The sequence below is a fragment of the Pipra filicauda genome, unplaced genomic scaffold (genome assembly GCF_003945595.2).
Source record: "Pipra filicauda isolate LSUMZ 115617 unplaced genomic scaffold, ASM394559v2 scaffold281_size1565311_pilon, whole genome shotgun sequence".
Classification (NCBI taxonomy): domain Eukaryota; kingdom Metazoa; phylum Chordata; class Aves; order Passeriformes; family Pipridae; genus Pipra; species Pipra filicauda.
This window is the reverse complement of record NW_024104400.1, coordinates 699,551-712,755: the sequence shown is the minus strand read 5'-3', so window position 1 is coordinate 712,755 and position 13,205 is coordinate 699,551. Positions and strand designations below refer to the sequence as shown.

General features: G+C 42.2%; 1 protein-coding gene across 1 annotated transcript in view; it reads right to left on the bottom strand.

The window, feature by feature from the left end:
- LOC113986826 (calpain-5-like) overlaps positions 1-13,205 on the bottom strand; it is a 45,603-nt gene that overhangs the window by 16,424 nt on the left and 15,974 nt on the right. The window contains exons 3-6 of the mRNA XM_027718868.2: positions 5,957-6,088; positions 5,283-5,491; positions 4,719-4,911; positions 939-1,132 (exon numbers count right to left, since the gene is read on the bottom strand). Of these exons, the coding sequence (XP_027574669.1) occupies positions 939-1,132; positions 4,719-4,911; positions 5,283-5,491; positions 5,957-6,088 (728 nt within the window). The remainder of the gene's footprint in view (positions 1-938; positions 1,133-4,718; positions 4,912-5,282; positions 5,492-5,956; positions 6,089-13,205) is intronic.

Here is a 13,205-nt window from a genome sequence, read left to right as displayed (position 1 = left end):
GCCCCTTCCCTGATGTCTTACATCGGACAAACAGAGCCACAATTCCTCATTCCCTTTCCAAAAGTACTTGGAGGCTAAAGTTGAAGGTGGTTGGCAGGAGGGAAGGGAGGTTGTTTACTATAACAGACATTTTCTTAACCCATTTGGAAATTGTCAGTTTAATTCTGTGAGGCCAAAAGCCATGGTCCAACCTCAGAGTCCTCAGTGCTTCCACTGGCATGAGTGGCAGCTGTGCCAAGACACACACAAGTCAGTGGAGAAGCCCAAGGGTTTAAGTTAAAAAAGGACACAGTAGCTCTTCTGTGCATTCTTTGCATTTCACCTGGACCAATCTCTTCGAAAGTAATAGATTTCTGCTAGCTAAAATATAGGATGTAAGAAATTAATACGAACTGTAACACGTTTTTCATGTACAAATCACCTGTGATGGAATATATCCCCTCCAGCGATCATTTCTGTTGCTTGTAAAGGGGACTGCTAAGACCACATGAAAATTCATTAGAAAATAATTCAAGAAATCACAAATGTAGCAATTTTACAGCATTTTTCACCAATCACTTAAATTATCTAAGAATGAAAGACTTATGGCACCTCCAGCAGCTGGCAATTACAGACAAGAAACTGAGTCACAAACTCAGTGGTGAAGCTGGGAACAAGCCTCACGTTCTTGACTCATCTCCTTAATTGTGGGCTGTTTTTCAGCCCATGTGCCAAGTGTGCCAGAACAATGGTGTATACAGCAAACTAAGGTCCAGGAAGCCCTAAGCTCCTCCAGCATGTGCTCATTTTGTCAGGGAATGCTCTGCTTGGGAGGAGATGGCACAGAGGTTCAGCTGTCACTGAGGATGGCTGTGTCTGAACAGTGTTTAACCACGTATCTCTCGTCCAGTGGCCCCAGCACAGTTTCATTCCTTTGACACTGGATTTGCAGCACTTACTTGTCGCTCCAAGCTCCGTTCCATTCTTTTTTTCCCCAAGGATTCCTCAGCCTGATCATGAACAGCTTTTCTGCCTTAAAAGAGAACACGAGCCTTTCTCCAAGGCGCAGCTTCCGAATTCCAGTCACCGAGTAGGCATGGCCAACAACAAGCCCCATCTCTGTCTCCACCTCACTGGCACGGCCAGAGGACACCTGGAGCACAAAGAATGACAATTAAAAAGTAGAACTCAAATCACTGAGGGACTCGAGAGCTACAAGGTCAAGGGGAAAGATAAGGAAGGCTTGTTTTCCATTCCCTTCCCAAGTGATTTGACTGTCCAGGAAAATAACAGCACTGGGGTTCACAGTGGCTCGCTGGTCTGGTGCTGTGCAGGATACTGCTGGACAATTCCTACCAGGCAGAAACCCAGAGCTTAGGGGAATCCTGCCTGCTACAGCCATTTTGTCTCTTCCTGTCCCCAAGAGTTAAAGAATTCCAAAATCTTGTAATCTTTACAAAATTACTCTTCTGGATATTGGTGACTGTGCTCAGGCTGTCCAGTGGTATCCTCAGCTGGACGCTCCGTAGGGCCTAAGAATTGAGCTCATGAGTCCAATGGCTGTGTCTGTGTTGGAGTCAATTTGATATCCCAGAAGAACTACTGCTGATATATAAAAATAGAGGTCACAGGCAATAAATCTTTCTATCCATTTTTCAAACCTGTCCTGTACCTCTCTTTACTTGGCAACGGGCAGATCTGCAGGTTTATTTAGGAGCTGGGTTTGCTCCTCATGAACTTCACCCATGCATGCCTAGTTTCCAGCAGTGATCAGGCAGTAAACTGTCCTGATGGATGACCTAGGCCTGACCAGAAGCTGATCTAAGAATACATAAAAATTGTCAAGTTCTGAAAAATACGACAATTTCATTTAATGCATCCAAATCTCCTAATCTAAACCCAGAAAAGCAGTATCATATAAAGATGTTGGAGCTGCTTTGAAGGACTGGCCCTTTACAAAGCCAGCACAATGCTGCTTCTGAGCAACACAGGCCAGGCAGGACAGTGGAGAAAATAAAGCTGTGCCAGTGTTATAACCCTTCTTCTGAGCCAGGAACAATCCAAATTGTCCTGCCTCTGGCTTCTTCACATCCTCACTGGAGCCAGCATGGGCATCCTTGCACTGAGCCATAGCTAGAGATTCTCTTATCTATATTGGACTATAACCCATTGGGCCTGAAGACACTCACTCCCTTGGACAGCAAGGAAGCAAGATTTGACTCAGTGCAGATCCTTATGTGCAAACTTGTAATAACCTAATTAATGATCAATCAAGCCTTTGCTGTGGCAAAGAGAGCAAGAGTTATTATTCTTAGTGGTATTAATGTAAATATTTAAATATAAATATATTATTTATTGTTTATCATTATACAGTAATAATTATAATAAATATATAAATATTTCAATATCAACAAGGACTTATAAGAGTTATACTAAGCAGACATTTTTACCCATTTAAAAATTTAACTGGTCTAAACAGAGTCCTTCTCCTAAAGCAAGAGTTGCACTGATATAAGAATGTTCAGTTCCTAAAGGTAAAAAATAAAAAAAAAAAAAAAAATAAAAAAAAAAGGGGAGAATGAGAAATTTATATCAAATTGGAACTGACAGATGGTCCGGCAACTGTGAGAGTCTCACCAAGCCCTCTTTGCCTTTCACCAACAACAGCTCCCAAAGAATCAGCTCATGTGTTACATGGAGACTGGCTAACATTTCCAGTGGGTTTGGGCTTTCTCCAGAGTAACACTTTCACTTGCATTTTTCACAACTAAAAGCAAACATAGAGTCCTTGACAGCATGGGAGTCTGTAACTTCTCCTGCTGCCTTTATTACCCCCAGGCTTTTCTTACTGCTGGGCTGCCTTTCCCACCTCCTTCCAGAGGCATTTATTTATCTATTTATTTATTTATTTATTTAAATATCTAGTGTCTGTTCAGATTTCTAAACGGTGATGCTCAGGGCTATTTTGTGATCCAAGGAAAATGGTGACACGCTTGTAAGGCAGCAACAAAGCCACTTGAGTATTAAATATTCTGCACCTAGCAAGCTTCATTGTGTGTATAATACATCAAAAACTGACAAATGTAGACAAACATAGGAAATGCCCCTCTGTAATCAATGATTAGAAGCATTTGTGTTTAATTTGACAGACAGACACATAATGCCAGGAAGAAGTGAAAGTGTTACAACTGCCTAATTAATTGCTTTTTAAAATACAAACTTAGCATATCTCCTCACCAGATACACCTTAAGAAACAGAACTGCCTTAGCATTTGGGAGCAACCTATCATTCCAGAAACAATGTTTACAACAGCAATTCACACCAGGAAGTCTGGTCTGCCAGGCTGGTCTGAGCAAATTGAATGGAATTCTTTCAAACAAAAATTCAGACCTTATGAAAAAGGTAAAACAAAAACCAAAGACCTTGAAGGTTTTGTTCAAATTAATCTCCCAGGAGGTACCATGTGTTCTTCTTTGGTATCGTGGCACTGGCACAGGGCAGAGCACAGCCAGGGACGGCCAAATGTGCTCAAGCACCTCCAAACACAGCTGCTTTTCTGTTGTTCTAGACAACTCCACGACTACCATGAGACTCACGAGAATTTCTGAATGCAGCAGCACTTTGGGATCCACACTTGTGCCACACTATTGCTGTAGCACTTAACTAGTGTTAAGCACTTAATACTAGTATGTGAAGTGCTACACTATGACCTTCATTTCACAGATGTGGAAAGTACAGCAAAGTGTTTAAGTGATTTAACTAAGTCCACAAAAGATCAGCCTTAGCCAAAGTCTTAAACTGGAAGCAGGGGGCATGGGAAGAAGATGCTAAGTGCCAACCCTGCAGCTCCTAGAGAATGATCCCTTTCCTGCAGGCTGCACTTTAAAACTCATTTAAAAGGCAATCTTTCAGGAAACATTCAGGCAGTTTGTTAGCCCTCCACGTGTGGTAAGAGCTTCAGGCAAGGTGAGAATTTCAGCACTACCCAGTCATGGCCTGACATTGCAGACTTAGACAGAAGAGGAGTTAAGCCCAGTTGTCACTGGTTTCCCTCCTATAGCAAGGGGCAGTGCAGGGCCCTTGGCTGCCTGTGATTTGTGAAGTATATAAAACCCTTTGGGAGCTGCTACCACAGAAGCCATCCCCTCTCTACTAAGGGAGCCTCAGGGTCCTGGCCCCCTAATGTAGGCACCCGAGTTACCTGCCTCACATGAGCCAGTGTAGACAAGTTTTACTGGTTAATTCTAATGGGGAGGTTATTAGCAAACAGTACTACCCAAATAACCAGGTGAGCTCAGCCTTTCAGCTCAGCTCCAGTGTGTTACACTGGCTGCACCATCACAACTAAGGTCAAGGAGTCTCAGCAGTTCGGTGTCAGCAGAACTGCTTTCTCTAAACAGATTCCCCTAAGGAATAAAGAAAGTGAACGCTGCCATCTGGCCTGTAAATTAGGGCATTCTAGGTGGATTAACCTCGGGTCAGTACACAACTGTGACCATTGAGAAAGAACAGCATTTCAGACCCACAGCAAAGTGGCAGCACAAGCAGCTTTGCAGTTTTGTGATTGTATTTAGTGGCTCCCAGAGCTGTAGTGGGCTGGCAGCACTGCCAACTTGGTAGATTACTCCATACAAAGCTTTCAAAAACATACAAATGAAGGACATACTTAATACACTAATAATAGTATTTCTTCCAGAACATTTCAACTAACTCCTAAAATCCAGCTCTCTGCACATACCGCGATGGAGCAGCTGATCAACCCGCCTCTTCTATGCACTTTCATCAAGTCTTCAAACAGCTTCATCTGCTCAGAAATAATCTCTCCATATTTGCCCTGTACCAGATCAATAGATTCTGCCACTGCTCCAGTGAAATCCACAATAGCATCTGCAGCACTGCCTCCATCGAGGGCTTCGTAGGATCCAGCCAACCTGGAGGCAACACAGAACATTCTCAAATACCAAGAGGCTGTTACAAGTGCTCTAATTGAATGTAGGTAATATATTTGGGTCTCACCAAGTCAAAAACAAAACAGAACAAGAAAACCCCAGCAGATTGCAGATAGAGATTTCCTGGTTTCTAGGATCCCTAAGGCTTTGGGCTGCTGCAGTTGACTGCATTGCACTCCTTTATGATTCACCCCTCCATGCAGATTAAAGAAGGAGTTTTCAGACTTTCTTAGGTTCTCTACTAGCAGCAACCTTAAAACCTAGGGAAAGTCTGGTAGAACTGAAAGACAAAACAAATAGCTGGATAGAAGGGACAACACTGAGAATTACAAGGACAATGAACGAGCTCATACTTTGCATAAGCTTTCTCCAGCAGTGCACTCCAGAACTCATTTTTCACATTGGAATGGCAGTAGATCAACCTCCCATCCATTGTTGGCAGCAGATCATCAACAACCACCTCTGTCCATTCTCCAAAGCACCAGAAGCGGAAACGGAAAATCCCAGCATATTTCTCTGGGTTTTTAGGGTCCCATTCTTGTTCATTAAAGTCTGGAATCACCTGAGAAACCATGGAAGGGAGAGTTCAGCAAGTGCACTCTGTTAAGGTTTATTCTGAGGGCAGACTGCCCTGGAGCATGCACTCTGCTGGCATTCAGCTTCATGAGCACTTGACCCTAAATAAATGAAGCAGTGAAAAAAGAGGATGAATTTGGTACAAAGTCCAAATGTAATCCTGCATCAAGGAATCTTTTAGGAAAATAAAATTCATATTGATCTGCTGAGAGAGATAAAAAGAACCCCTTGCACTCTCTAGCTTTGTTATATCTGTTCTTTGCTACTCAGTGGGACTGAGGAGTGAGGGGGTCTCATAACAAGAGAAATGAACTTTTAAAGAAAGGGAAGATTTGAATCTACCAAAATTCACTACTTGTTAGTCCTAGAGGGAAAAATATTAGCTGATAGACAAGGAAACAGCCAAGGTTTATTAGCTTTATTCCATGCATCTTGCACATCTATTACCTACCTGCTGCCATAGGCATTTCCTCAGAGCCAGGCAGGAACATGCAGCCACAAACCAGCAGTTCCCCAGGATGCCCTGGTGCAAGTCATGGGAGCTGATTCCATTCACAAACAGATGGGGGTCTTCACAGAGGTCCTGACAAAACAAACCAGAGATTACTGGACACTCCACTCCAGAAATGATCACAATATCCTTTCCATCAAGAAAAGCAGCAGGAAATGGTATTACTGACACCCTGAGCCCTTTCTTTATTGCCATGCTGACATGCTGGAAACCCTCCTTCAGCAACAGCCTGAGTTGCTGCAATGACCCCAAGCACACAGCACCTAAGGAGGCAGAAAATACCTGTCTGTGAAACACACCTTTCATTCTCTGTCTCATAATTCTCATTCAACCAGCTCCTATTAGAACCACTCACTCCTCCTTTCCCATTGCTCTCCTGGCTCCATCTCTATCTACATGCAGATTCCCAACAAAGCACAGCTGGATCTTCCTGTGATGTCTCCCTGCTCCTCCCTATCTTGCCCTTTCCCTGCAGATCAAGGCACTAAAAGGAGCACCAGCATCATAGAGCATAGGAAAGCCACACGGGTGTATTTTGCAGCAGTATTGTGTTTGTTACCAAGAAATCTTTGGAGACAGTGTTCTTGCTGAATGGATATATATGTGGCCTCACAGTACCAGAGAGAACCTCCCACACAGCACTTCAGCAAACTGATATGGAACCTGCTGGTTTCAACCCAGTGATTGCTCATGACATTCTCCTCTCAGTCACTGCTCTTCCTGACTGGCTGAAACGATAGCAGTGGTAGGAAATTCTGCTTTCACAGTATAATAACCCTAAACTTCAACACTGTGGAAATGATTTTACATCCAAGCATTAGAAATGCAGAATAAATAACTCCCTCTCACCTCAAAATGGCAGGAGACTGCAGATCTACTGCAGGCTTCCCAGTTTGCTATGAGCAGTAGAATAAGGAGCTGTGCTCCTTACCTCATGGATTCTCACTGGCCTTTGGTGATAATAGATGATGATCCCAAAATACCAAGACTGCAATCAAAGCCTGGCTACAGACCACAGGCACATGAAGACCTCTCAGTCTTCCCTCTGATGTGACTGTAACAAATCAGTGCCAGCTGAGCTTATTTTCAGAGTAAAGAACCACATCAGTGCTGAGCTGGAGGCTGGTTTTGCCAATGGCACCTGGAGTCAACTCATGGCATGGAATTCATGGAGCTGCTGCCACTCTCTTTAAGAAAATTATGTTTTTGGCATGAGACTTTTCTCATTAAGTAATAGTTGAAATTTTAAATGCCTTTTGGAAAACAAGTAACTGATCATTACAAGACACTGTTATTCTGTCAGTATTTCTTACGCGTGTCTCCACTTAGAGACGTTTCAAAGCTTATTAACAGACCTTAATAAAAATCTGAATAAAAGAAATGGTGCCTGTGAGGAAAATTGATCATGCTCATCAGCATCGGGTACAGATCCATACAGTCTCCCTGGATGGTCTGATGTGGAATGGCAACAGGACCTTCAGGCTGACACTTCAGCTGATGTAAATCAACCCAGTTGCCTGTTGCAGGGGCTGACAGCAGTTGACTACTCGGCCTTCACAGTGGTAACACACGTTCCACATGACCTGGGGTAGACTCAAGTTTCGTATCCCACTTCCAGGCAACTCCAGCATTAATAATTTCTAGTTTGTTTTTCCTTTCAAAATGTTATTTTGTCAGAATAATAAACAAGCGATAAATGGAGCCGTGAGGGTTGAGATTGTCCAAACTTTTTTGTCACTAGAGGAAGCCAAAACTTTAATTGGTTATGAAAGAAATTAGGCACTGCTGTATATTACAAGTATCTTCTCTTTCTCTTTTTCCTTCTAAAAATAACCACATTAAACTGTCATTTTTCAATTGAAGTGTGTCTCACATGTCCCACAGTCCTCAGAGAAAAAACAGAGCAGCATGTGCCAACTGCCAAAACTTATGGATGAGATTAGCCTTTGCTGACTACTGGGGTCCAAAGCAAACATGGAACAGCAGAACTCAGAAACAGCACCTCCCTGTTTCCACCAGACTCACCAAATTCTTTAGAATCCTGCTTGATAAACCTTAATAAACTGCTTAAGAGCCCCGCACTCCTGGGACTAAAGAACAGCATAAGAAAATTACATCAGTTCTGTTCCTTTTGTCATTAATTACAGCCATTATAACAGCTTCTATGATGACTGTCACTGCATGGCTCAGATGAGACACATAATAACACTCAGGCACAAGCTGGAGCTAATTTCAGCTGTTTGCTGTCTTCTGGGCTTTTTGATTTTCACCACTTATGCAATATAGCAAATTCTAAGGAATACTTTTAGCTATCTAAGCCGCAATTCCCCCAACACAATTAGAAATGTGCTATTTCGATATATTATTCTGCAGTCCTTGTGAGGATATTTAAGCATTTTTTGTTGCCCCAAGCCTGTAAAAAAAAATAATAATTAAAAAAAAAAATCACTTTTCCAATAATGCTCCCAGCAGTGATAATTCAGGGTAGTTGAGGACCAAGCCAATTACTATCAGAGGAATTACAAGGAAGAGACGCTGATGTGAGATGTGGCTCAAGCACTTCAGGAGACCTGATGCCTTCTCTTTCTTGCTACCTAAGCACCAAAACACTTGAACTCTGGGTTCCACCAGAAGTACCTCCTTTGCAAAGATAGTGGTTTAACCCTAATCCCTTTTCTCAGGATCAGCGTGTGACATCTGTGCTGTAAAAAGGAGAAATATCTTCACATTTCCAAGAAAAAGTTTAAAGGCAGTTGCTGGATCTTATTAGACATCATTAAGGTCTAACAGCCACACTATTTCTAATACAACACTGATAATAAAAGCAGTTGTTGCATTATTTATGCCTGCAGGGAGCATTTCACCACCAAGATGCAGAGCTCTTCCCGGTTCTCCCCTTATGTGTGTGCACAATAAAATAAACACCATCTGCAGAACTATAATTGGGCTGTAAAGAGTCTGAAAGTGAGGTAAGAGGTTGCAGGGCCTGAAGGTTCTGCTGAAAACCCTGACACACTGATTTTCATACCAGACTTCCTTTTCTATCACAGAAGTCTATTTGTGTCGCCTCCCATCCTTTGCTGTCCTGTGTAGGCTTGAAATATCTGACTGTTCACTGTTCTTCAGCCACAGATGCTGTGAGGAATACAGGGGCTCCAAAACCCCCTTTTTATGATTTTAAATGGTTCATCTCTCTGTGACAGAGTAGGTAAATGAACTGGTTTATGAGCAGACTGGGAGAACACCGAGCAGCCTGGAGATGAGGAGTCAGCATGGGATCACAGGAAATAGGAGCAGAAGAGACTGTGAACAGGTTAGTCAGTCCCAACAAGTGCCCAGATTAGCTATCCCTGACATGCTTGTGACTGAAGCTTCTCTAACCTGCATTTCACACTGCCCACGAGGGAAAGCCCACACATTCCTCCCCTAGTCAGCAGAGATGAGCATTGCTGAGCTGCTCCACAAGCCCTCTGTGAATGGAGAGGACAGTTACCTTTCCTTTCTACAGCAACTCCTCAGATAAGCTACAAACCTGTAGCAAGTCTCTTCTCTCTAGTCTTTATAACTGGTTCTTCACGTTTTGTGTCACTGGTGGCACGTGGTGCCCAAATCCAGGCCCTGTGCTCCAGGTGGGGCTATGGCAGTGCTGAGCAGAGCTCCATGCTCTTGCTTACTGAAGCTGGGGGAGGCATTTTTCTCTTTTTCCCCTTGAACTTCACATATTTAACTTGTGTTCAGACTGGGATCCACCCTCTGATCCTGTTCTATGGACTTACTGCCTATTCATTCTATCTCCCTAAGTGAGCCATGAAGTCACTTAATACCAGAGCACTGCACCTGGGTGCATTGATGAAGTGATGCTGAATTCTACCCTATTTATTCCACATTATTTTCCCAAGCTCAGTTTGAATTCTCGACCCTGTCAAGTGGCTTGCAATCCTACCCCAGTCTGTGTCTTACAGTATTCCCATACATGCCTCCCTAGCCCCTCATGCAAGTAATAATGGAAATACTAATGAGTACCAGATTAAGGGAGATTCCTGTAGGACTCCATTGACACAAGGCCAGTTTGAGAGTGCTCCAAGTCATTTATTTCACCATTACAGAAGTTTGAATTAATCCAAATGTTCATACTTTGGAGAAATGTATCAGACACTGGCAAAGTCTTAGGAAAATCAAACTGTATCACATCTACTGCTCTCTATCTATACTATGAGATCTGTCCCACTGTAGGCTGGAAGGAAACCAAGGTGGTTCCTATCAGGGTACCTGACACAATACAGTCTTATAACACAATCCATACCATCAGACTAACAGTCATCTGCTGAGGTCTGATAAATTGCAGTCAGGAATTTCACTGAGATACAAAAATGTTTGGACTGCAGTATAAATATGGAAAATGGCAAATTAACTTTTTGCTACAATGTATGTCCCCAAAGGAAATTGCAAAACATTGTGAACCATGGGAGATAACAAACGTCCATGACACAGGAGCTGTGAAATGGTTTCTATGTTGCTCTGTCATGATTACTCAAGATAAAATAAAAATTTAAAGAAAAAGAAAAATGTAAAGAAAAATGTAAAGAAAAATGTAAAGAAAAAAGAAAAAGAATAAAAAAGAAAAAGAATAAAAAAGAAAAAGAATAAAAAAGAAAAAGAATAAAAAAGAAAAAGAATAAAAAAGAAAAAGAATAAAAAAGAAAAAGAATAAAAAAGAAAAAGAATAAAAAAGAAAAAGAATAAAAAAGAAAAAGAATAAAAAAGAAAAAGAATAAAAAAGAAAAAGAATAAAAAAGAAAAAGAATAAAAAAGAAAAAGAATAAAAAAGAAAAAGAATAAAAAAGAAAAAGAAAAAGACAAAGTATGGGTTTTATTTGAGAGCAGAAGCACCACAGAAAATACAGCAAATAACTGATTAACTGTAAGCATTAATTTCAGGTTTCTGTGGCTACTTTGAATCTTAAAGAAATTTAGCTAAAGGAGAAAGTTGCACTTAGCTCTAAAGATGCATCTCTTGAGATTATGTCTTACCAATATCTATGAAATAAAAGTTATGCAATATCGGTTATAAATAGGAAGAAAGACATTTAAAGGGTTAATGAATTATCTGTGTTTTTTCACAGATATTAAATGAGCCTGCACTGTAAAACATTATGAGAGATCTCTCAGATCTGAGAAAAGGGAAAGATGATTTTTAAACAGATTACGTACGGTCTGTCAGCTTGCTCAGACAGAAAAAGAGAGATTCAGGGAAAGGGAAGAAGAAAAAAATAGCACATACTGCTTGCAACCAAGATTTTCAAAGGATTCAGTAGCATTTAGAGCTTATTTTCTCCAGTACCTTTTAAAGAACCCAGCCCTAATGTGAAAAATAATGCCCCTTTGCTTGCACACAAGACCTATGGAGACAGGCACTCTCTATGATTGTATCAGACTGATCTACTTAAACCCAGTACACCATTCCCTTAATATTGTTTATAGCAGTTTGAATTCTGTCAGAGCTGAGAATTGTTTCCATTCTCTTCTCTTCTCCCATCTTCATATCATCCTGAGTCAGCTCCTGTAGAGAGTGAGGTCAGTGTTGGGGGAAGCAAGGGGAAAGGCAATTCTTTCTGAACATGGATGCAAAAAGTCAGCTTTGGCTGCAGCTCACTATGAACCAACCTCATCTAAAGGAAGGCAGCAAAGACAGCACTTACCTCGTGGTTGTGTAGCTGAAGAGGTAGACAAGATTGTCCATCCTATAATAAACCCCAGCTGTGCTGGCATAGTTACAGAAACCTTCTCCAGACCAGGCTGTGTGCCAAGGCATTTGTAGTTACCCCTAAGAAGCCAAATAACTGAGCCCAACCACGCTAGATATTCCAGTGCATGCAAAAAGTCCTTTGTAACCTTGTTATGTCTGAAAAAAAGTCTGCCTATGGAGCAAAAAAAAAGAAGTGTTAAATTCAAATCATGCCCTGTGGTAGAGCTGTAACCCCTCAGGGTACAGTTCTCAGAGAAACCTCCACCCAAAGAAACCCGAGGTCGGATGTGACTCGACTGAAAGAGCCCTTGCTGAGATCAAGAAGGGACTTTTGTCACTGCTGTAACACCATGTAAATCCACAAAAGGCAAGTTTAGCCCTCAGGCTTCTGCCTGTACACCCTGAGCTCAGGAAGTGTAATTCCTCTGTAAACTTTATGCCTATTGTCCAGCAACACCTGTTCCCAAGAGTGAGGTTATGCCAAAAAGTGCTTAAAAAGAAATGGAGCTGTATGTAAGCACAGGGAACAGTATGCCAGTGTACTCCAGTCTTATATAAAAGAAAACCCAGCTATTTGGGGATTGAGAAATGCTTCTTCCCCCTCCTCCCTCTCCTGTAAATCCCATTACAAAACCAAATGCATCGCAGACATTTTTAGAGTGTTCTTTTTTTTCCCATGTTCAGCTCGGGGCGAGTGGTGACTAATACTCAGCGAAGGCCATGGGTTTCAGCCCTGCCCTGCCTATGCCTATGTATTTGGGGAGGATCTGAATCAATGTTTTGGAAGAAAAACTCCCAAACATTGGGCAACATGGTGTGTATCTTGGCTGCCTCTAGGTTTCACCTGACCCTTGGAGCACTACAGCTCATTCCCATCCGGAATGCTGACGGGGGCTGGAAAGGGTTCAGATGATGTGCCGTAGGGCTGACCTTTTCCTCAACCTCATGACAAAGTGTTTACTGAAGCCCTGCCCTGAGTCCTCTGTCACCACATCCCGGGAATCACTCAAGACTACAATGAACAATTTTCTGTTCTCCCAGAACCCTCAAACAAGTACATCAAACCATCTCTTGCCACCCTATTTTAGGTTGTGATGCTTTAGATCAACGTTCTACAGAACTGCAGCACATCCATCACACTTTAAGAGGAGAGCTGCCTTGTTTTTTTTTTTCTCACTGAACTTACAAAACAACAGCCTTTGTCTCCTGCCTCCTTCCCCTTGTACCGATTCTCTTCTCTAAACTCAGCACCACAATTTGTGTGACTTCTCCTCATGAGCAGCAACCAGAGATGCCATTCTTAGGGCAGGACTCGCCTCAGGCAACAGTCAAGTCCTCTCAGCAAGGTTCCCTGGAACCAGAACACGAGTTCTTTCAAAGGGCAATGTACAGACATCACCTTGCCATCCCACAGTGCTGTAACACTGGAGAGAGGCCTGTCTC